Source organism: Haliotis cracherodii, unplaced genomic scaffold (assembly GCF_022045235.1).
Source record: "Haliotis cracherodii isolate W230 unplaced genomic scaffold, xgHalCrac1.p SCAF_1, whole genome shotgun sequence".
NCBI classification, from domain to species: Eukaryota; Metazoa; Mollusca; class Gastropoda; order Lepetellida; family Haliotidae; genus Haliotis; species Haliotis cracherodii.
In genome coordinates this window covers 85,187,444-85,210,501 of record NW_027266264.1, presented here as the reverse complement: position 1 = coordinate 85,210,501, position 23,058 = coordinate 85,187,444, and the positions used below count along the sequence as shown (strand labels likewise).

The following is a 23,058-nucleotide window of genomic DNA, read 5'->3' as shown; positions in this document are numbered from 1 at the left end:
CTGATACCTGGAGTCCTTTGTCAATCCAACTCAGGTGAGTCCCTGATACCTGGAGTCCTTTGTCAATCCGACTCAGGTGAGTCCCTGATACCTGTCAATCCAACTCAGGTGAGTCCCTGATACCTGGAGTCCTTTGTCAATCCAACTCAGGTGAGTCCCTGATACCTGTGAATCCGACTCAGGTGAGTCCCTGATACCTGGAGTCCTTTGTCAATCCGACTCAGGTGAGTCCCTGATACCTGTCAATCCAACTCAGGTGAGTCCCTGATACCTGTCAATCCGACTCAGGTGAGTCCCTGATACCTGGAGTCCTTTGTCAATCCGACTCAGGTGAGTCCCTGATACCTGTCAATCCAACTCAGGTGAGTCCCTGATACCTGGAGTCCTTTGTCAATCCGACTCAGGTGAGTCCCTGATACCTGTCAATCCGACTCAGGTGAGTCCCTGATACCTGGAGTCCTTTGTCAATCCGACTCAGGTGAGTCCCTGATACCTGTCAATCCAACTCAGGTGAGTCCCTGATACCTGTCAATCCGACTCAGGTGAGTCCCTGATACCTGTCAATCCGACTCAGGTGAGTCCCTGATACCTGTCAATCCGACTCAGGTGAGTCCCTGATACCTGTCAATCCAACTCAGGTGAGTCCTGATACCTGTCAATCCGACTCAGGTGAGTCCCTGATACCTGTCAATCCGACTCAGGTGAGTCCCTGATACCTGTCAATCCGACTCAGGTGAGTCCTGATACCTGGAGTCCTTTGTCAATCCAACTCAGGTGAGTCCCTGATACCTGTCAATCCGACTCAGGTGAGTCCCTGATACCTGTCAATCCGACTCAGGTGAGTCCCTGATACCTGTCAATCCGACTCAGGTGAGTCCCTGATACCTGGAGTCCTTTGTCAATCCGACTCAGGTGAGTCCCTGATACCTGTCAATCCAACTCAGGTGAGTCCTGATACCTGTCAATCCGACTCAGGTGAGTCCCTGATACCTGTCAATCCGACTCAGGTGAGTCCCTGATACCTGTCAATCCGACTCAGGTGAGTCCTGATACCTGGAGTCCTTTGTCAATCCGACTCAGGTGAGTCCCTGATACCTGTCAATCCAACTCAGGTGAGTCCTGATACCTGTCAATCCGACTCAGGTGAGTCCCTGATACCTGTCAATCCGACTCAGGTGAGTCCCTGATACCTGTCAATCCGACTCAGGTGAGTCCCTGATACCTGGAGTCCTTTGTCAATCCGACTCAGGTGAGTCCCTGATACCTGTCAATCCAACTCAGGTGAGTCCTGATACCTGTCAATCCAACTCAGGTGAGTCCCTGATACCTGTCAATCCGACTCAGGTGAGTCCCTGATACCTGTCAATCCGACTCAGGTGAGTCCCTGATACCTGTCAATCCGACTCAGGTGAGTCCCTGATACCTGTCAATCCGACTCAGGTGAGTCCCTGATACCTGTCAATCCAACTCAGGTGAGTCCCTGATACCTGTCAATCCGACTCAGGTGAGTCCCTGATACCTGTCAATCCGACTCAGGTGAGTCCCTGATACCTGTCAATCCAACTCAGGTGAGTCCCTGATACCTGTCAATCCAACTCAGGTGAGTCCCTGATACCTGTCAATCCAACTCAGGTGAGTCCCTGATACCTGTCAATCCGACTCAGGTGAGTCCCTGATACCTGTCAATCCAACTCAGGTGAGTCCCTGATACCTGTCAATCCGACTCAGGTGAGTCCCTGATACCTGTCAATCCAACTCAGGTGAGTCCCTGATACCTGTCAATCCAACTCAGGTGAGTCCCTGATACCTGTCAATCCAACTCAGGTGAGTCCCTGATACCTGTCAATCCAACTCAGGTGAGTCCCTGATACCTGTCAATCCAACTCAGGTGAGTCCCTGATACCTGTCAATCCAACTCAGGTGAGTCCCTGATACCTGTCAATCCAACTCAGGTGAGTCCCTGATACCTGTCAATCCAACTCAGGTGAGTCCCTGATACCTGTCAATCCAACTCAGGTGAGTCCCTGATACCTGTCAATCCAACTCAGGTGAGTCCCTGATACCTGTCAATCCAACTCAGGTGAGTCCCTGATACCTGTCAATCCAACTCAGGTGAGTCCCTGATACCTGTCAATCCGACTCAGGTGAGTCCCTGATACCTGTCAATCCGACTCAGGTGAGTCCCTGATACCTGTCAATCCGACTCAGGTGAGTCCCTGATACCTGTCAATCCAACTCAGGTGAGTCCCTGATACCTGTCAATCCGACTCAGGTGAGTCCCTGATACCTGTCAATCCGACTCAGGTGAGTCCCTGATACCTGTCAATCCAACTCAGGTGAGTCCCTGATACCTGTCAATCCAACTCAGGTGAGTCCCTGATACCTGTCAATCCAACTCAGGTGAGTCCCTGATACCTGTCAATCCAACTCAGGTGAGTCCCTGATACCTGTCAATCCAACTCAGGTGAGTCCCTGATACCTGTCAATCCGACTCAGGTGAGTCCCTGATACCTGTCAATCCGACTCAGGTGAGTCCCTGATACCTGTCAATCCGACTCAGGTGAGTCCCTGATACCTGTCAATCCAACTCAGGTGAGTCCCTGATACCTGTCAATCCAACTCAGGTGAGTCCCTGATACCTGTCAATCCAACTCAGGTGAGTCCCTGATAGCTGAGTACCTGATAATACCACATTTCTGATAAAGTCAGGGGAGGTTGGGTAGCCTCACGGTTAAAGCGTTGTCTCATCACAATGAAGACCTGGGTTCGATTCCCGACATGGGTCACTGCGGTAACACTGGACTCATTGTTAGTTTTGTCATCAATGGGTACACATTGGAAACATCTCTTCTTAATGTACAAACTTTTCTTTATGATTCTATGGTTCGCGTTTCTTTTGTCGGTCAGTATATAATGTGTGTTGATAGTAATATTAAGTCTCATCGTGCATATATATTTCCTTAAATTCATTAAATAGCAAAGACAATCAGAGTGATCTCCCCTTGGTAAGTCTCAATGAAACCGACCCAACCCTGAGTACTTGAGCACTTGTTAAAGCCCAGCTGATGAAGGGTAAGCAGGAAATAAGTTTGGAATCAGACCACTTTTCTATATCCCAGTGTAATCCCAATGTTTGTGTACAGGCTGAAGGCATGCTTCAACTCCTCCTTAAGCTGGGCGTCATGCTGCCGTTCCCTGCCACAGACAGCTCCTCACAGTGCTACGTCCTGACGTCTCATCTTCCCACACACCCTGCTGTGGAGCTGGTGAGTGGACACACTTTGTTAATGATCATTCATAGGGATATTGTAGGGAACATGCATTATTCATCTGTTTATTGTAGGGAACATGTGTTATTCATGTTTGTTGTGGGGAACATGAATTATTCATGTGTTTATTGAGGAGAACATGAATTATTCATATGTATATTGTAGGGAACATGAACTATTCATGTGTTTATTGTGGGGAACATGTATTATTCATATGTTTATTGTAGGAAACGTGTTATTCATATGTTTATTGTGGGGAACATTCATTATTCATGTTTTTTTGTGGGGAACATGTATTATTCATATGTTTATTGTAGGAAACGTGTTATTTATATGTTTATTGTGGGGAACATGTTATTCATATGTTTGTTGTGGGGAACATGAATTATTCATGTTTATTGTGGGGAACATGAATTATTCAGGTGTTTATTGTTGGGAACATGAATTATTCTTATGTTTATTGTGGGGAACATGAATTATTCATGTGTTTATTGTGGGGAACATGAATTATTCATGTGTTTATTGTGGGGAACCTTAAATTATTCATGTCTTTATTGTCGGAAACATGCATTATTTATTTTGTATGAAACATGTTATTCATATGTTTATTTTGGGAAACATGCATTATTAAAACTACTCATCTGACAGAAGCCTCTGACAGGCTGATGAACGTATGTATTGGTTTCATGTGCTGTGGCTTGAATGTCTGTGATTGTCTGCTATGATGTTGTTACAGTCCCACCTCTGGGAGGACGTCTGCCCACACAGCACACTCCAGGGCCAGAAGTTCTACACATTCCTGCCTGGCCTCCCACAGTCCTTCTTCCCAGTCTTCATCAGGTAAATAGTACATCATATATGACTGAATTCTTATAGGCTCCATTGTCTAACCCTTCTCTTCATGTTGATCTGTCTAGCCCTGGTTCACAAGACAGTAACATCTTGATGAGTGTTATCATGGTTGACATGTCAATAATGTCTTGATGAGTGTTATCATGGTTGACATGTCAATAATGTCTTGATGAGTGTGATCCTGGTTGACATGTCAATAATGTCTTGATGAGTGTTATCATGGTTGACATGTCAATAATGTCTTGATGAGTGTTATCATGGTTGACATGTCAATAATGTATTTATGAGTGTTATCATGGTTGACATGTCAATAATGTCTTGATGAGTGTTATCCTGGTTGACATGTCAATAATGTCTTGATGAGTGTTATCATGGTTGACATGTCAATAATGTCTTGATGAGTGTTATCCTGGTTGACATGTCAATAATGTCTTGATGAGTGTTATCATGGTTGACATGTCAATAATGTCTTGATGAGTGTTATCATGGTTGACATGTCAATAATGTCTTAATGAGTGTGATCCTGGTTGACATGTCAATAATGTCTTGATGAGTGTTATCATGGTTGACATGTCAATAATGTCTTGATGAGTGTTATCATGGTTGACATGTCAATAATGTATTTATGAGTGTTATCATGGTTGACATGTCAATAATGTCTTGATGAGTGTTATCCTGGTTGACATGTCAATAATGTCTTGATGAGTGTTATCATGGTTGACATGTCAATAATGTCTTGATGAGTGCTATCATGGTTGACATGTCAATAATGTCTTGATGAGTGTTATCATGGTTGACATGTCAATAATGTCTTGATGAGTGTTATCATGGTTGACATGTCAATAATGTCTTGATGAGTGTTATCCTGGTTGACATGTCAATAATGTCTTGATGAGTGTGATCCTGGTTGACATGTCAATAATGTCTTGATGAGTGTGATTCTGGTTGACATGTCAATAATGTCTTGATGAGTGTGATCATGGTTGACATGTCAATAATGTCTTGATGAGTGCTATCATGGTTGACATGTCAATAATGTCTTGATGAGTGCTATCCTGGTTGACATGTCAATAATGTCTTGATGAGTGTGATCCTGGTTGGCATGTCAATAATGTCTTGATGAGTGTGATCCTGGTTGACATGTCAATAATGTCTTGATGAGTGTGATCCTGGTTGACATGTCAATAATGTCTTGATGAGTGTGATCCTGGTTGGCATGTCAATAATGTCTTGATGAGTGTGATCCTGGTTGACATGTCAATAATGTCTTGATGAGTGTGATCCTGGTTGACATGTCAATAATGTCTTGATGAGTGTGATCCTGGTTGACATGTCAATAATGTCTTGATGAGTGTGATCCTGGTTGACGTGTCAATAATGCCTTGATGAGTGTGATCCTGGTTGACATGTCAATAATGTCTTGATGAGTGTGATCCTGGTTGACATGTCAATAATGTCTTGATGAGTGTGATCCTGGTTGACATGTCAATAATGTCTTGATGAGTGTGATCCTGGTTGACATGTCAATACAGTCTTCTGGTGTCTCTAACCTTGCTTTATGTATACTAACAAACCTCCAGTGATGTCTTTGTCTCCCCACTGTCAGTCATGTTATTGTTTATATGGGGGCCTTGTATTCTAAGAATAAAAGCAGGGACTGTCTACACAATGGGATTTCTACAGTAAGTCCCCCTGCCCTAGAGATAATCTACAGAAAGTCCCCGTCCTAGGGATAATCCAGAGAAAGTCCACCTGTCCTAGGGATAATCTACAGAAAGTCCCCCTGTCCTAGGGATAATCTACAGCAAGTCAACCTGTCCTTGGGATAATCTACAGAAAGTCCCCCTGTCCTAGGGATAATCTACAGAAAGTCCCCCTGCCCTAGGGATAATCTACAGAAAGTCATCGTCCTAGGGATAATCTATAGCAAGTCCCCCTGCCCTAGAGATAATCTACAGAAAGTCACCCTGCTGTAGGGATAATCTACAGAAAGTCCACCTGTCCTAGGGATAATCTACAGAAAGTCACCCTGTCCGAGGGATATTCTACAGAAAGTCCCCCTGCCATAGGGATAATCTACAGAAAGTCCACCTGTCCTAGGGATAATCTACAGAAAGTTCCCCTGTCCTAGGGGTAATCTACAGAAAGTCCCCCTGTCCTAGGGATAATCTACAGAAAGTCCACCTTTCCGAGGGATAATCTACAGAAAGTCACCCTGTCCGAGGGATAATCTACAGAAAGTCCCCCTGTCCTAGGGATAATCTACAGAAAGTCCACCTGTCCGAGGGATAATCTACAGAAAGTCACCCTGTCCGAGGGATAATCTACAGAAAGTCCCTATGCCTTAGGTATAATCTACAGAAAGTCCCCCTGTCCTAGGGATAATCTACAGAAAGTCCCCATGCCCTAGAGATAATCTACAGAAAGTCCCCCTGTCCTAGGGATAATCCACAGAAAGTCACCCTGTCCTTGGGATAATCTACAGAAAGTCCCCATGCCCTAGAGATAATCTACAGTAAGTCCACCTGCCCTAGGGATAATCTACAGAAAGTCACCCTGTGCTTGGGATAATCTACAGAAAGTCACCCTGTCCTTGGGATAATCTACAGAAAGTCACCCTGCCCTAGAGATAATCTACAGAAAGTCCCCCTGCCCTAGGGATAATCTACAGAAAGTCACCCTGTCCTAGTGATAATCTACAGAAAGTCCCCCTGCCCTAGGGATAATCTACAGAAAGTCACCCTGTCCTTGGGATAATCTACACAAAGTCCCCCTGCCCTAGGGATAATCTACAGAAAGTCACCCTGTCCTAGAGATAATCTACAGAAAGTCCCCCTGTCCTTGGGATAATCTACAGAAAGTCCACCTGTCCTTGGGATAATCTACAGAGGAGCGGAAGGTCCGGAGTTCGATCCCCGACCGCGTCATACCAAAAGACCTTAAAAGATGGTACTTGCCTTGAGCACACACGCACCTGTGTTTCCCTCTAGGGATAATCAAATGAAAGTCCCTCTGTTCCAGAGAATCATTTTTTGGCATTTCACACAGTCAATATTACACACATTACTAATGAAGTCTGGTGGTGTCTAACCCTTCACTATATCCTAATGACAACTGCTTGTGTGTTGCAGACAGTGTATGAAGGTGTTTCCCCCCACTCTGTTGTGGAGGACCGGGGCTGTCTTCCAGCAAGGGCCTGTGTGGGTGTTGGTGGAACTACAGACTAACAAGGGCACCGATGTCGACGGTAGGAGCAATACACAATGCAAAAAGCAGTTTTGAACTTTGATAAGACAGTGTTTATGTTTCAAAGAGGGAAATATTGTTAAAAATGATGAGCTAGAAATTGTCACACTCAAATGCACCCATATGCTTGATGTGTGAGATGCCCCAATTGATATGTTTTATCAGCTGAATATGCAAATCGTTTCGTGTGTAATTGTGCCAGGCCCTGCCAATCTTAGCCAGGCCCTGTAGTCATTTTATTTTACCTTATCCTGACTCATACTAATTGCTTACCTACACTCAAAAAAAATAAAACTGGAGTACCCTCCCAGCCGGCCCCTCGGCCCCTGATGTGTGTTGGTCGTCAGGTAAGGGATATGAGAGAGTGACGAGTATACTGGCTTGGTCACATGGTTCCAGTGTGCCTGCGCGGCCCGGGGGTTGCATTAGAGTGAGATCTGTTCTCTGGGAAGACAGCGCAGAAAGTTTCCTCTACATTACGGAAATGAGATGAGATAAGCCATTAGTATTAGACAGGATAAGTATTAATGATATTTTTACTCTAAAAATACATATTATAGTGGAACATCAAATATAAATAAACCCATGAACTTTAAAGGTATCTTCAAAAAGTAAACATGAAACCTTATAAATAGACAATAGTTACTTTAAACCAAATGATATTCTTTTACCTGGTTTGACTAGTATATCAAACATGAAAGAATATCTCACGTGATCATCCCGCATGTTTCCAGGGTCGCCGGTGATTGTCCTCAGTGCCCGTCTGCCATGTTTAACCACAGCCAACCACACAACGACAGAGTTCTCAAGATCAAGCCTCTTCGCAACTCTCAACATTGTCAGTCACTGTGTGGAGTTTCTCATCCGAAAGTTCAATGTCTATGCCTATGTAAGTCATAATGTCTCTGTGTATCATTTAATGTGGAACAAATTTAAAATCACTGTGAACATCGCACTTTGGGAAAATAGGCATTCTGCGTGCAATGAAAGATCCGCTTCCAGGGTAGAGTGGACGACAGTGGGGTGTGATGCCATGCATGTGGAGTTCGTGATATTCGTGTATTCATCAATGCACCACATCGGCACAAGCACTGTCAGGTTGTGATTTATCTTCAGTTTGGTTTGCAGTAGTGAAGGAGCTTAGTTCTCAAGCCAAGTTCTGGATTACATGAAACGTTATACCAAGAATGTAATGGGGTGATATATTTGTAAACATCCTGTACTTTTCAACACAGTATTGTTATAAATGTTCAATTCATTGAAACTCCACATAACTCAACTGAACAAAGTTCTGCCACATTCCTAGGTGACGACACCCTGTCGGAGCTGTTTTGCTGGGAAGAGTCACGAGATGGCGCTGGAGAGAACACTGATTTACCATTTCAGTGTAGCCATTGTCTTGGCTGGGCATGACCGTGGACTCCACTGTAAATACGAGAAAGAGAAGAGTAACGCAAAGAAACGAGCTGACAAACTGACGCTGCTTGGAGAAGGTGACTAACAGTGCTGGGGAATGTGGGATACAGTGTTGGGGATGTGGGATACTGTGTTGGGGATGTGGGATACTGTGTTGGGGAATGTGGGATACAGTGTTGGGGAATGTGGGATACAGTGTTGGGAATGTGGGATACAGTGTTGGGGATGTGGGATACAGTGTTGGGGATGTGGGATACAGTGTTGGGGATGTGGGATACAGTGTTGGGGATGTGGGATACAGTGTTGGGGATGTGGGATACAGTGTTGGGGATGTGGGATACTGTGTTGGGGAGTGTGGGATACTGTGTTGGGGATGTGGGATACAGTGTTGGGGATGTGTGATACAGTGTTGGGGATGTGGGATACAGTGTTGGGGAGTGTGGGATACTGTGTTGGGGATGTGGGATACAGTGTTGGGGAATGTGGGATACTGTGTTGGGGATGTGGGATACAGTGTTGGGGAGTGTGGGATACAGTGTTGGGGAATGTGGGATACAGTGTTGGGAGTGTGGGATACAGTGTTGGGAGTGTGGGATACAGTGTTGGGAGTGTGGGATACAGTGTTGGGAATGTGGGATACAGTGTTGGGGAATGTGGGATACAGTGTTGGGGGTGTAGGATGCAGTGTTGTGAATGTGGGATACAGTGTTGGGAGTGTGGGATACTGTGTTGGGAGTGTGGGATCCAGTGTTGGGGAATGTGGGATACAGTGTTGGGGATGTGGGATACAGTGTTGGGGATGTGGGATACAGTGTTGGGAATGTGGGATACAGTGTTGGGAGTGTGGGATACAGTGTTGGGGAATGTGGGATACAGTGTTGGGGATGTGGGATACAGTGTTGGGGATGTGGGATGCAGTGTTGGGAATGTGGGATACAGTGTTGGGGATGTGGGATACAGTGTTGGGAATGTGGGATACAGTGTTGGGGAATGTGGGATACAGTGTTGGGGATGTGGGATACAGTGTTGGGGAATGTGGGATACAGTGTTGGGGAATGTGGGATGCAGTGTTGGGAATGTGGGATACAGTGTTGGGAGTGTGGGATACAGTGTTGGGGATGTGGGATACAGTGTTGGGAATGTGGGATACAGTGTTGGGGATGTGGGATACAGTGTTGGGGAATGTGGGATACAGTGTTGGGGAATGTGGGATACAGTGTTGGGAGTGTGGGATACAGTGTTGGGGAATGTGGGATACAGTGTTGGGAATGTGGGATACAGTGTTGGGGAATGTGGGATACAGAGTTGGGGATGTGGGATACAGGAATATATACCACTGGAAATACATATAAAAATTTGAAAGGGAATAGTTACCCTATATACAGCACACCTCAGTGTTAAATCTGGATGGTTAAACAGGGAACAGCACCATCTCGATACTCAGTTCATCACTGTATGAAAGGCAAAAATAACTGTCATCAGTATTTACTCAACTGGACCTGTTTTCAATGATATAGTCACCTTTGCTCAGCAACAAGACTGTAATTGTCATGAATATTATGACATGAATTTGGAATTTTTACCAATATTTGTCTGGATCTGGTGCTGAATATATCTGCCTCTAGGAATGCTGTGGAGGGGTTTGGTAGGTCTTCAGCAACCCATGCTTGCCTTAAAAGGCGACTATGCTTGTCACAAGAGGCGACTAACAGGATCAGATTGTAAGGCATGCTGACTATGTTGATGCATGTCATCTTATCCCTATTGCGTGGATCGATGCTCAATGTCATTCGGGATGGTCGGGTAGCCTTATTGTTAAAGCGTTTGCTCATCACACCAAAGACCCCGTTTCGATTCCCCACATAAGTAAAATGTGTGAAGCCCATTTCTGGTGTCCACGCCGTGATATTGCTCAAATATTGCTAAAAGCAGCATAAAATCATACTCACTCCCTCACTCACTCATTCCCTGACTGGTGTAGGTGTTAAGTCAACTCTATCAATGTGTCTCCATGTCTTGTGTGCCCTGCAGACATTGCCAGTATCGTCCCCTACCACAACTACAGCTACCTCGCCGCCATCAACACTGTTGTGGAAACAGGGGACCCCGGAGAGGATGTTGTGGACGAGGGGTCCGCTCGCCGGAGGAAGATCACCGTCAGTCTTCGGATAGACAGGTAGCTCATCGTTGTCTTGTCGTGTCTTGTCTCACCAGTCAAATTACAAATTATCAGAATACTGAGGTTATTTTATGCTTTGACCTTTTGACTAATTATGTGATGTTGTTTTGAAGAGACATTGCTTGTAAACCCTTACCAGCTTCACCCACATGTTAATTATTTATTTCTTCTTTGATAGGCATTTAGAAGTTGGAGTACTAAGTCAGGATAAGAATTTATGGATGAACAACTTCTGTATTACAATTAGCAGCGACGTCTCAGTGTAGGTTCTAACACCGTTATCAAGCAAGTGATGTACAGAGTATGGTTTACAAGTATACAGGTTGAAGGCAGTGTTTATACAGTAGGGTAGATATCAGATGTAGTTAAACTGGAGTTGAGAAGCCTGTTATGTAGACACAAGGGTAGTAATGATAATAATCAGTGAAGTCAGTGACATAAACAAAGGATGAAGCCAGTAATATAAACAACAGGATTATGGCTGATTGGGGTCTTTGATGAGTTGATGGTACGCCGGGGGGAATGTAATAGCCTTGGTCATGGTTGATTGACGGTTGGAGTCTTTTGATGTTGATGGCTTCTTGTTGTTTTCTGATTTTGAAGTCTTTGAGGTTGGTGGTGAGGGCTTTGACTTTATCCCACTGAATGCTGTGGCTTGGGTTGTCACAGATGTGGTGTTAAAAATTACTTGTTTAAGATCAAAATGTTATTAAATTTCATTAAAATTTCATAACATTTTTATTTAAGACAAATATAAGTATGTAGTATTATATTCACTCCACATATGATGTTTATTTCATCATGGGTCAGCAGCCATACGTCACATGACACGTGCCAGGTGTATCTGTCACTCAGTGTTGTGGGGTGAGTGAGGGAGTAAGTGCAGTCATGGCAGCCGGCTGATATTCAAGTCAGGGAATGAGGCCAAGCACAGGTCATACACTTTGACCACCCAGTCTTCACTTTAGTAAGCTCTGGTGACAAGCATGGGATCCTAAGGAGGTACTGGCTGTGTTGTAGGAAGTAGACATTGTAGCACCAGTACATAGATGTGTGCATCTTCCCAAGGCAAGGGAGTTAACTGACTATAAAAGTCCAGTTTCAACCCTTGCCGAACTAGGCTGGTATTATGGAGCTACATTTTGGCTGGACTAACTAAACGAAATCGAAATCTGGTCAGTAAACTGTCGTGTAGATTTCATGATTTCCAAAGCATATATCACACCATAGAAATTGATTTTCGATCTAATCGTCTTGACTGGGCGCTGCCATTTTACAAATGCAAGTGATACGAGAGGTGGATTCTGATTGGTCCATAGGAGAGGCTTAGAAAGTTCATGAGTCGTAATAACCACTGGTGGCGCTACAATCGAGCCCAGGAATTACAGCCTAGTTTGGCAAGGGTGGAAACTGGACTATTAAAGTCAGTTAAATCCCTTGCTTCGGGAAGATGAGATGTGTGTTTCTCCTTAGGTGCTGCGTGTGTGACGTCGGCCGGGTGCTGCTTTCTTGTAGAAGTAGACATTGTAGCACCAGTACATAGATGTGTGTTTCTCCTCAGGTGCTGCGTGTGTGACGTCGGCCGGATGCTGCTGTGTTGTAGAAGAAGATATTGTAGCACCAGTACATTGATGTGTGTTTCTCCTCAGGTGCTGCGTGTGTGACGTCGGCCGGGTGCTGCTGTCTTGTAGAAGTAGACATTGTAGCACCAGTACATAGATGTGTGTTTCTCCTCAGGTGCTGCGTGTGTGACGTCGGCCGGGTGCTGCTGTCTTGTAGAAGTAGACATTGTAGCACCAGTACATTGATGTGTGTTTCTCCTCAGGTGCTGCGTGTGTGACGTCGGCCGGGTGCTGCTGTCTTGTAGAAGTAGACATTGTAGCACCAGTACAAAGATGTGTGTTTCTCCTCAGGTGCTGCGTGTGTGAAGTCGGCCGGGTGCTGCTGTGTTGTAGAAGTAGACATTGTAGCACCAGTACATAGATGTGTGTTTCTCCTCAGGTGCTGCGTGTGTGACGTCGGCCGGATGCTGCTGTGTCATCATTGTGGTATGTGTCGCAGCTGCATCGCCCATCTTGCAGTAAGTAAACTTGAGAATCCAATAATCTTCTTCTTCTTCTTCTGCAAAATATTTTTTTTGTGTCTTTTTTCAAATATTTTGTTTCATTTTCCTTACATGACAGAGCTGTGAAACATAGTCAATGTTTGGAGATGGGGGATGGTCGGGTAGCCTGGTGGTTAAAGCATTCGCTCGTCACACCGAAGACCCGGGTTGATTCCCAACATGTGTGAAGCCCATTTCTGGTGTCCCTCGCCGTGATATTGCTGGAATATTGCTAAAAGCGGCGTAAAACCATACTCACTCACTCAATTTGGAGATGGATTACTGGTCAAATGGGACCAGCACCGAAAAAGACCAGCCAATTAACACTCTGTCCAAAGAAACATTAAGCTCAAATTAAGCCTAAACTATTTTCTCATTTCAGGAAATAGAGAATTATGTGAAGCCAAGTTTCCTGGGACCCCACCATATTGCAATGCGGGATTTATCGCGAATAAAGAAAGAGAATATCAGAAAAGATGGCCACTTTATTCTGCAAAATCACATCAAAACAGGCATCTCTGGGTGTATGTTGTGGCCGAGCAAAAACATTGAATATCACCTACTTCACCCTCTAACGCCAACATACTTCAATACAGTTACATTTGTGCCAATCATTGGAAGAGATCTGAGCCTGAGGCTGACCATGTAAGTGATGTTATTAAGAAGAAGAAAGCGTTCTATTCCATTTGTCATGTTTGCTTCCTGATTAGAACAGATTTTTTGTCATAATTATTCAAAATATTGAAAGATGATGTTAACTAATAGTGTAATTATTTCTTATCCTGCTGAGACTGTCTGGAATTACCGACTTGTTCTACTTGTTTTGGAATCCCATAACACAGCGCCAAAACACTCCCCACCGGAATCACTCACCGCGCACACTCCCATCATGCCATGCACCTCCTCTTCCTCCTCGTCACTCCGACCGGTCAGGGTTATGGGTTGCTCCCCAGAATCCTTTTTGTCTTTTTTTGGTATCTTCCTTTCCTTTCAGCTATGATTAATTTATTTAATATCCACTCAGGGATGACGGCTGTCACAAAGTGGAGCTGAAACCTAAATGCTTTCTTACCACATACGTTCCAACTGGAAACTCTCCTTGCATTGATTTATTTACCACCCGGATCAACAACAACCAACTGCCAGTCTTTTCTCTCCTTTTTCGGACCAGCTTGTGAGAGCACCCTTACCAGCAGTGATTTTATTTAGGAATCAGCGCAGGCTGTTGTCCAGCACTTTGCAAATTCCCTTGGTCTCTATATAATAAGGCAGTGGGACCTGCAAAGAAATAGGTTATTATCCTTTTCGGGCGCTGCTCAGTTCGTCACTGATTCCCTCTTCTCTCTTCATTAACTTCAGAAGTTAAGGGGCTACTAAATCTCACAAAGTATATCCAGACTTCGCCTTCAATGTGTCTCAAGTCAAGTTTGAGAGACGTCAAAATGGCAAGGTGCTTTAGGCTCAAAACCTTTATTGCTACGAATCAGTTATCATGCGATATGCCAAGGAGAGGCATGGCCCACCAAGCTGTGGATGCCCGTGCACCCAGGTAGGTGGCCAAAACAGTGACTACCGCCGCGGGCCCAACAGACAAGACAACTCCCGCCCCCGGGCCAATATAAGTGACAATTGGTTGCCCAACATATTTACGATTCCACGGCTGAAAAGTCGGGACAGACCAGGTTCCCACTGAGAAGCAGGTAGCCTTAAGCGCGAGTATTAATTTGGAAGCAAATCAATTTGTTACTATCAGTATAGCCCACAAGAACCCCCCACACCTCGACATAGTTTATTGTTGAGACAGGTATTCACATATATACAGCTATTTATTAGGCATGTTTATTTACATGTATCAAAATTGTTTAGAAGGTAGTAATTTACGTATATACAAGCACCCTGAAAACCTATTAGTTACATAGATAAAGCATTGTTGAACCATTTTTACATATGTACAGGTTTATTTACATATGTACAATCTGGTCTGCTGGTACCTGAAATAGATCCAAAGCGATTAGTTGCAGTGAAGAGAGACGATGCGTGAATGGTGGACTATAGAGATGTAACAAAGGAGGGAGGACGCTTGCACGGGGCACGGGGCAGGATGCTGACCCGGGGATCATTCAGTTACAAGGGGTGATTAAGTTACAGACGTAATTAGCCAATGGTTTGGATATATGTGATAAAGTCATTTAGTAGTTAATATTAGATGCAACAACTTGACCAGGACAGACCTTTAACCATTGCACTGATATCTCCTATTTTCGGGGAACAGGATTTAGAAGGTTTATCACTGTAACCTGATAGAGCGTTGAGGTGGAGCCTCCCTTTGAGTGACATTGAAATCATTCTTTTTACGAAATGGTTGACTATTATTCAGGTTTCCAAGAAGACTTTGGCATCCTTGTTAAGAATTCCTATACTAGAGACATATGGACTTTCTGATCTACTGCCACTGGAAGTCACAACTCTCTTGGTATTAGGGCGTTGACTTCGACATTGGCTCTGCAATTTAGGATCTCTTGTGTTGGTTCAACAACTAACCAATCCTTGAAAGAGATGATAGGTACGTTGTTCCCATCTCTTGCTGCACTGGGTTAAAACCTTTTATGGCTTGCCAGGGCGAGTTGATGGGGTCTATTTATTGGGTTAGGGCTGTGGTGTCAAGGACTGTATTCTCATTGCAGTGCCTACTGTTTTCTCACCTCTCTACACCCTAGTACACGTGGTTTAGATGGAGACTAGAGAAGAAAGAGCACCGCACAGTTGGACCAGGGTTTAGATGGAGAATGAATTACAGTTAGACCTTGGATGGAGATAGTGTAGTCTGTTACATTCGGCAGTCACCATCTGGACTTCAGCTTGCAGCTTTTGCCAGTTCCCACTCCAACTGTGTGATAATTGCAGACAGTCTTGATAGGATAAAAAATAATTTGCAGTCATCTAATATTAATGATGTTGGATACTTATCCTGCTGAGACCACCCTCTAGGACCCACCCATCCATCCCGCTTCAGGAACCTGCCCTGTTTGGTGCTCCAAGTAGGAAGAGGAAGGTGCACGGCAAGCGGGGAGCGTGGGCTGTGCTGGCTTTCTGGCGGGAGTGTTTGGGCGCTGTGTTATGGGATTGGGGAACAAGTAGGAAGAGGAAGGTGCACGGCATGGGGGGAGCGTGGGCTGTGCTGGCTTTCTGGCGGGAGTGTTTGGGCGCTGTGTTATGGGATTCGGGAACAAGTAGGAAGAGGAAGGTGCAAAGCATGCGGGGAGCGTGGGCTGTGCTGGCTTTCTGGCGGGAGTGTTTGGGCGCTGTGTTATGGGATTGGGGAACAAGTAGGAAGAGGAAGGTGCACGGCTTGCGGGGAGCGTGGGCTGTGCTGGCTTTCTGGCGGGAGTGTTTGGGCGCTGTGTTATGGGATTGGGGAACAAGTAGGAAATTGTAGACAGTGTTAATAGCAGGATAAGTATCTAATATCATTAATATTAGATTACTGTAAAATTGTGTGTGATATCATGAAAAGCTCTATGACCAAAATGTGCATGACTTGAAATAAGGGTTATAACAATGTATTGTATGACCTCCTTCGGGAAGGGCTACAAATCCATTGTAGCATGTGACCACCTCCAGGAAGGGCTATAAATAAAATATTGCATCCAACCTCCTCCAGGAAGGGCTATAAATATAATATTGCATCTGACCAGGAAGGGCCTTGATGATCCTGTGGTGTACGACTTCATGTTGGGCACCATCACTGACACTGATCAGGAAGATGATGAGAGCTGGAAGTGTAGAGATGGCTGCCCGGTGCAACTGGAGATGATGGATGCTAAGGTGGGAACGGTTCCATGTTGTTGTGTAATCATTACATCAATATGTAGTAAATACATGAGGGATGGTAGCAAGCACCTGCTGGACATTCAATGAGAGGAACATCGCCAGAAGGCTTAGTGATGTGGTAATTAGGATCAAGTTGCATTATTGTATTCACAACGTCCCGTGAAGATTCCGGGTTAGAATAGGTCTTCAGCCACCCATGTTTGCCGTAAAAGACGACTATGCTTGTCGTAAAAGGCGACTAAGGGATCGGATGGTCAGGCTCGCTGACTTGGTTGAAGCATGGTCATCGATCCCAATACATGGATTGATGCTCATGATGTCAATCACTGGATTGTCTGGTCCAGAAATGATTTGTTACAGACCGCCATCATATAGCTGGAATATTGCTGAGTGCGGCGTTAGACAACCAACCAACCATCCAACTTTGCCTGTGAAAATCTCTTCTTATTCAGTGCGGAGCACGGGTGACCCGGTCATCTAAGGTGCTGCAATTTACTGTGCAGAGTTGCGTCCCTTGGGCACAGCAGAAACCTATGATGGTTGGTTCGAATACCGGTTCGCCCCGATTAGGTTTGTCAGCATAATACCTGTGACATGCATCATTTCCGATTTACTCTCGCAGTAAGCTGACACGCCATGATATAACTGGAATGCTATTCATTGCAACATTAACCCCATCTCACTCACTCATGCTTGTTCATTGTAACAGTGTAATTTACATGGATACTGACTGTCTTCTTGGTATGGTGTTGTAGGAGGCGGACATGGTCGATATCGTCATCAGTTTGTGTGGGCAAGAGATCTGGCGGAGAGCATACAGATGTTCAGAAGCCTTCGTCATACTGAGTTCGAACGACTCAGGAAGCGTCATCATGCATGCACCTTGTATAAAGGTTTGTTGCTGCACTGAAAGCACAATGATAGCCTAAATTGTGTCATTAATGTCAAATTCTGAGACTATAGATTGTACAATGATAGTGTGTTGGGTAATGCATGTATGTGATATGATGTAGTGTAGGGTAATATATAGATGTAGTCTGGGGTAATATGTAATATGATAATGTTTTGGGTAATATGTAATATGATGCATTATGATCTGCTTGTAAACTATCCCACCTGATTAAAGCATGTGTTTCTTTGGCAGTGGCGCCAAGGGCCTCGGTATGAGACTGGTATGCAGGTTGCCATCATGACCCAAGACAAGCATGGCATGGAGGGTGTCAGGGTCGCAGAGGTCGGAGTTCCAGACACCAACTCAGCTGCAGGATTTCTCAGGCTTACTGCTGGTGAGTCCACACCCTCTAGGTCTTCTCAGGCTTACTGCTGTGAGTCAACACCCTCTAGGTCTTCTCAGGCTAAATGCTGTGAGTCAGCACTCTCTAGGTCTTCTCAGGCTAAATGCTGTGAGTCAACACCCTCTAGGCCTTCTCAGGCTAAATGCTGTGAGTCAACATCCTCTAGGCCTTCTCAGGCTAAATGCTGTGAGTCAGCACTCTCTAGGTCTTCTCAGGCTAAATGCTGTGAGTTAACATCCTCTAGGTCTTCTCAGGCTAAATGCTGTGAATCAACATCCTCTAGGTCTTGTCAGGCTAAATGCTGTGAGTCAGCACTCTCTAGGTCTTCTCAGGCTAAATGCTGTGAGTCAGCACTCTCTAGGTCTTGTCAGGCTAAATGCTGTGAGTCAACACCCTCTAGGTCTTCTCAGGCTAAATGCTGGTGAATCAACATCCTCTAGGTCTTCTCAGGCTAAATGCTGTGAGTCAACACCCTCTAGGTCTTCTCAGGCTAAATGCTGTGAGTCAGCACTCTCTAGGTCTTCTCAGGCTAAATGCTGTGACTCAACACCCTCTAGGTCTTCTCAGGCTTAATGCTGGTGAGTCAACACCCTCTAGGTCTTCTCAGGCTAAATGCTGTGAGTCAACATCCTCTAGGTCTTGTCAGGCTAAATGCTGTGAGTTAACACCCTCTAGATCTTCTCAGTCTTAGTGCTGTGAGTCAGCACTCTCTAGGTCTTCTCAGGCTTGATGCTGTGAGCCAACACTCTCTAGGTCTTGTCAGGCTAAATGCTGTAAGTCAACATCCTCTAGGTCTTCTCAGGCTTAATGCTGTGAGTCAACATCCTCTAGGTCTTCTCAGGCTAAATGCTGATGAGTCATCATCCTCTAGGTCTTCTCAGACTTACTGCTGTGAGTCAGCATCCTCTAGGTCTTGTCAGGCTAAATGCTGGTGAGTCAACATCCTCTAGGTCTTCTCAGGCTTAATGCCGTGAGTCAACACTCTCTCGGTCTTCTCAGGCTAAATGCTGGTGAGTCAACATCCTCTAGGTCTTCTGAGGCTAAATACTGGTGAGTCATCCTCCTCAAGTCTTCTCAGACTTACTGCTGTGAGTCAACACCCTCTAGGTCTTCTCAGGCTAAATGCTGTGAGTCAACATCCTCTAGGTCTTCTCAGGCTAAATGCTGTGAGTTAACACCCTCTAGATCTTCTCAGTCTTAGTGCTGTGAGTCAGCACTCTCTAGGTCTTCTCAGGCTTGATGCTGTGAGTCAACACTCTCTAGGTCTTGTCAGGCTAAATGCTGTAAGTCAACATCCTCTAGGTCTTCTCAGGCTTAATGCTGTGAGTCAACATCCTCTAGGTCTTCTCAGGCTAAATGCTGATGAGTCATCATCCTCTAGGTCTCCTCAGACTTACTGCTGTGAGTCAGCATCCTCTAGGTCTTGTCAGGCTAAATGCTGGTGAGTCAACATCCTCTAGGTCTTCTCAGGCTTAATGCCGTGAGTCAACACTCTCTCGGTCTTGTCAGGCTAAATGCTGGTGAGTCAACATCCTCTAGGTCTTCTGAGGCTAAATACTGGTGAGTCATCCTCCTCTAGGTCTTCTCAGACTTACTGCTGTGAGTCAACACCCTCTAGGTCTTCTCAGGCTACATGCTGTGAGTCAGCACTCTCTAGGTCTTGTCAGGCTAAATGCTGTGAGTCAACACCCTCTAGGCCTTCTCAGGCTAAATGCTGTGAGTCAACATCCTCTAGGCCTTCTCAGGCTAAATGCTGGTGAGTCAACACTCTCTCGGTCTTGTCAGGCTAAATGCTGGTGAGTCAACATCCTCTAGGTCTTCTCAGGCTAAATGCTGTGAGTCAACATCCTCTAGGTCTTGTCAGGCTAAATGCTGTGAGTTAACACCCTCTAGATCTTCTCAGTCTTAGTGCTGTGAGTCAGCACTCTCTAGGTCTTCTCAGGCTTGATGCTGTGAGTCAACACTCTCTAGGTCTTGTCAGGCTAAATGCTGTAAGTCAACATCCTCTAGGTCTTCTCAGGCTTAATGCTGTGAGTCAACATCCTCTAGGTCTTCTCAGGCTAAATGCTGATGAGTCATCATCCTCTAGGTCTTCTCAGACTTACTGCTGTGAGTCAGCATCCTCTAGGTCTTGTCAGGCTAAATGCTGGTGAGTCAACATCCTCTAGGTCTTCTCAGGCTTAATGCCGTGAGTCAACACTCTCTCGGTCTTGTCAGGCTAAATGCTGGTGAGTCAACATCCTCTAGGTCTTCTGAGGCTAAATACTGGTGAGTCATCCTCCTCTAGGTCTTCTCAGACTTACTGCTGTGAGTCAACACCCTCTAGGTCTTCTCAGGCTACATGCTGTGAGTCAGCACTCTCTAGGTCTTGTCAGGCTAAATGCTGTGAGTCAACACCCTCTAGGCCTTCTCAGGCTAAATGCTGTGAGTCAACATCCTCTAGGCCTTCTCAGGCTAAATGCTGGTGAGTCAACACTCTCTCGGTCTTGTCAGGCTAAATGCTGGTGAGTCAACATCCTCTAGGTCTTCTCAGGCTAAATGCTGTGAGTCAACATCCTCTAGGTCTTGTCAGGCTAAATGCTGTGAGTTAACACCCTCTAGATCTTCTCAGTCTTAGTGCTGTGAGTCAGCACTCTCTAGGTCTTCTCAGGCTTGATGCTGTGAGTCAACACTCTCTAGGTCTTGTCAGGCTAAATGCTGTAAGTCAACATCCTCTAGGTCTTCTCAGGCTTAATGCTGTGAGTCAACATCCTCTAGGTCTTCTCAGGCTAAATGCTGATGAGTCATCATCCTCTAGGTCTTCTCAGACTTACTGCTGTGAGTCAGCATCCTCTAGGTCTTGTCAGGCTAAATGCTGGTGAGTCAACATCCTCTAGGTCTTCTCAGGCTTAATGCCGTGAGTCAACACTCTCTCGGTCTTCTCAGGCTAAATGCTGGTGAGTCAACATCCTCTAGGTCTTCTGAGGCTAAATACTGGTGAGTCATCCTCCTCTAGGTCTTCTCAGACTTACTGCTGTGAGTCAACATCCTATAGGTCTTCTCAGGCTAAATGCTGTGAGTCAGCACTCTCTAGGTCTTGTCAGGCTAAATGCTGTGAGTCAACACCCTCTAGGCCTTCTCAGGCTAAATGCTGTGAGTCAACATCCTCTAGGCCTTCTCAGGCTAAATGCTGGTGAGTCAACACTCTCTCGGTCTTGTCAGGCTAAATGCTGGTGAGTCAACATCCTCTAGGTCTTCTCAGGCTAAATGCTGTGAGTCAACATCCTCTAGGTCTTGTCAGGCTAAATGCTGTGAGTTAACACCCTCTAGATCTTCTCAGTCTTAGTGCTGTGAGTCAGCACTCTCTAGGTCTTCTCAGGCTTGATGCTGTGAGTCAACACTCTCTAGGTCTTGTCAGGCTAAATGCTGTAAGTCAACATCCTCTAGGTCTTCTCAGGCTTAATGCTGTGAGTCAACATCCTCTAGGTCTTCTCAGGCTAAATGCTGATGAGTCATCATCCTCTAGGTCTTCTCAGACTTACTGCTGTGAGTCAGCATCCTCTAGGTCTTGTCAGGCTAAATGCTGGTGAGTCAACATCCTCTAGGTCTTCTCAGGCTTAATGCCGTGAGTCAACACTCTCTCGGTCTTCTCAGGCTAAATGCTGGTGAGTCAACATCCTCTAGGTCTTCTGAGGCTAAATACTGGTGAGTCATCCTCCTCTAGGTCTTCTCAGACTTACTGCTGTGAGTCAACATCCTATAGGTCTTCTCAGGCTTAATGCTGGTGACTCAACATTTTCTAGGTCTTGTCAGGCTAAATGCTGTGAGTCAACACCCTCTAGGTCTTCTCAGGCTAAATGCTGGTGAGTCAACATCCTCTAGGTCTTCTCAGGCTAAATGCTGGTGACTCATCATCCTCTAGGTCTTGTCAGGCTTAATGCCAGTGAGTCATCATCCTCTAGGTCTTGTCAGGTTAAATGCTGGTTAGTCATCATCCTCTAGGTCTTCTGAGGCTAAATGCTGTGAGTCAACATCCTCTAGGTCTTGTCAGGCTAAATGCTGTGAGTCAACACCCTCTAGGTCTTGTCAGGCTAAATGCTGGTGAGTCATCATCCTCTAGGTCTTCTCAGACTAAATGCTGGTGAGTCAAAACCCTCCAGGTCAGCTCGATGAAAAGGATAGGGGTAGTTATTATCTAGCTAATAATGAAATGTGATATTCAATAAGTTTGATCGTAGTATTCTCCTTGTTGGTTTTACTTAAATTGTAAAGGCCACACCGAACCATCTTTGTGAGTGTTCCATGGTAGACATGAAAATAGAATTGTTTGTGTATTTTTCAGTACACACGCCTGTGACAGACTTCCTGGTGAAGGTCGTGACAGGGAACAAGGTCGACTGCGGTACAACGGCCAACGTCTTCATCCAGCTGATCGGCGACAATGCCGTGACAGGTTCGTGACAGGACGTTGACTTATATCACACCAGTAATAGTTTAGCTATTAATTGCACAAAGTAAGTAAGTATATTCTGACCAGAGATGGAATAATGTTTTATGCCATGGTCAGTAATATGCCAGTAATTCCATGGAAGAAATTGTCAGGGTAAGATGACACACAATCATCTATATGACTATCACTATCAATTCGTTCAAGAAGCCGCCTCTGACTGCAGTTATGTCAAGAGGCAATCTCTGACTGCAGCAGTGTCAAGAAGCCGCCTCTGACTTCAGCAACGCAAGAGGCAATCTCTGACTGCAGCAGTGTCAAGAAGCAGTCTCTGACTGCAGCAATGTCAAGAAGCCGCCCTGACTGCAGCAATGTCAAGAAGCAATCTCTGACTGCAGCAATATCAAGAAGCAATCTCTGACTGCAGCAATGTCAAGAAG

General features: G+C 45.2%; 1 protein-coding gene across 1 annotated transcript in view; it reads left to right on the top strand.

The window, feature by feature from the left end:
* The window catches only part of LOC139452086 (uncharacterized), an 85,518-nt gene that overhangs the window by 18,857 nt on the left and 43,603 nt on the right, over positions 1-23,058 (top strand). Inside the window, exons 13-24 of the mRNA XM_071233439.1 lie at positions 3,144-3,266; positions 4,006-4,109; positions 7,253-7,368; positions 8,102-8,256; positions 8,674-8,860; positions 10,815-10,959; positions 12,964-13,042; positions 13,449-13,711; positions 16,762-16,891; positions 17,653-17,790; positions 18,042-18,183; positions 22,514-22,624. Coding sequence (XP_071089540.1) covers positions 3,144-3,266; positions 4,006-4,109; positions 7,253-7,368; positions 8,102-8,256; positions 8,674-8,860; positions 10,815-10,959; positions 12,964-13,042; positions 13,449-13,711; positions 16,762-16,891; positions 17,653-17,790; positions 18,042-18,183; positions 22,514-22,624 — 1,693 coding nt within the window. The remainder of the gene's footprint in view (positions 1-3,143; positions 3,267-4,005; positions 4,110-7,252; positions 7,369-8,101; positions 8,257-8,673; positions 8,861-10,814; positions 10,960-12,963; positions 13,043-13,448; positions 13,712-16,761; positions 16,892-17,652; positions 17,791-18,041; positions 18,184-22,513; positions 22,625-23,058) is intronic.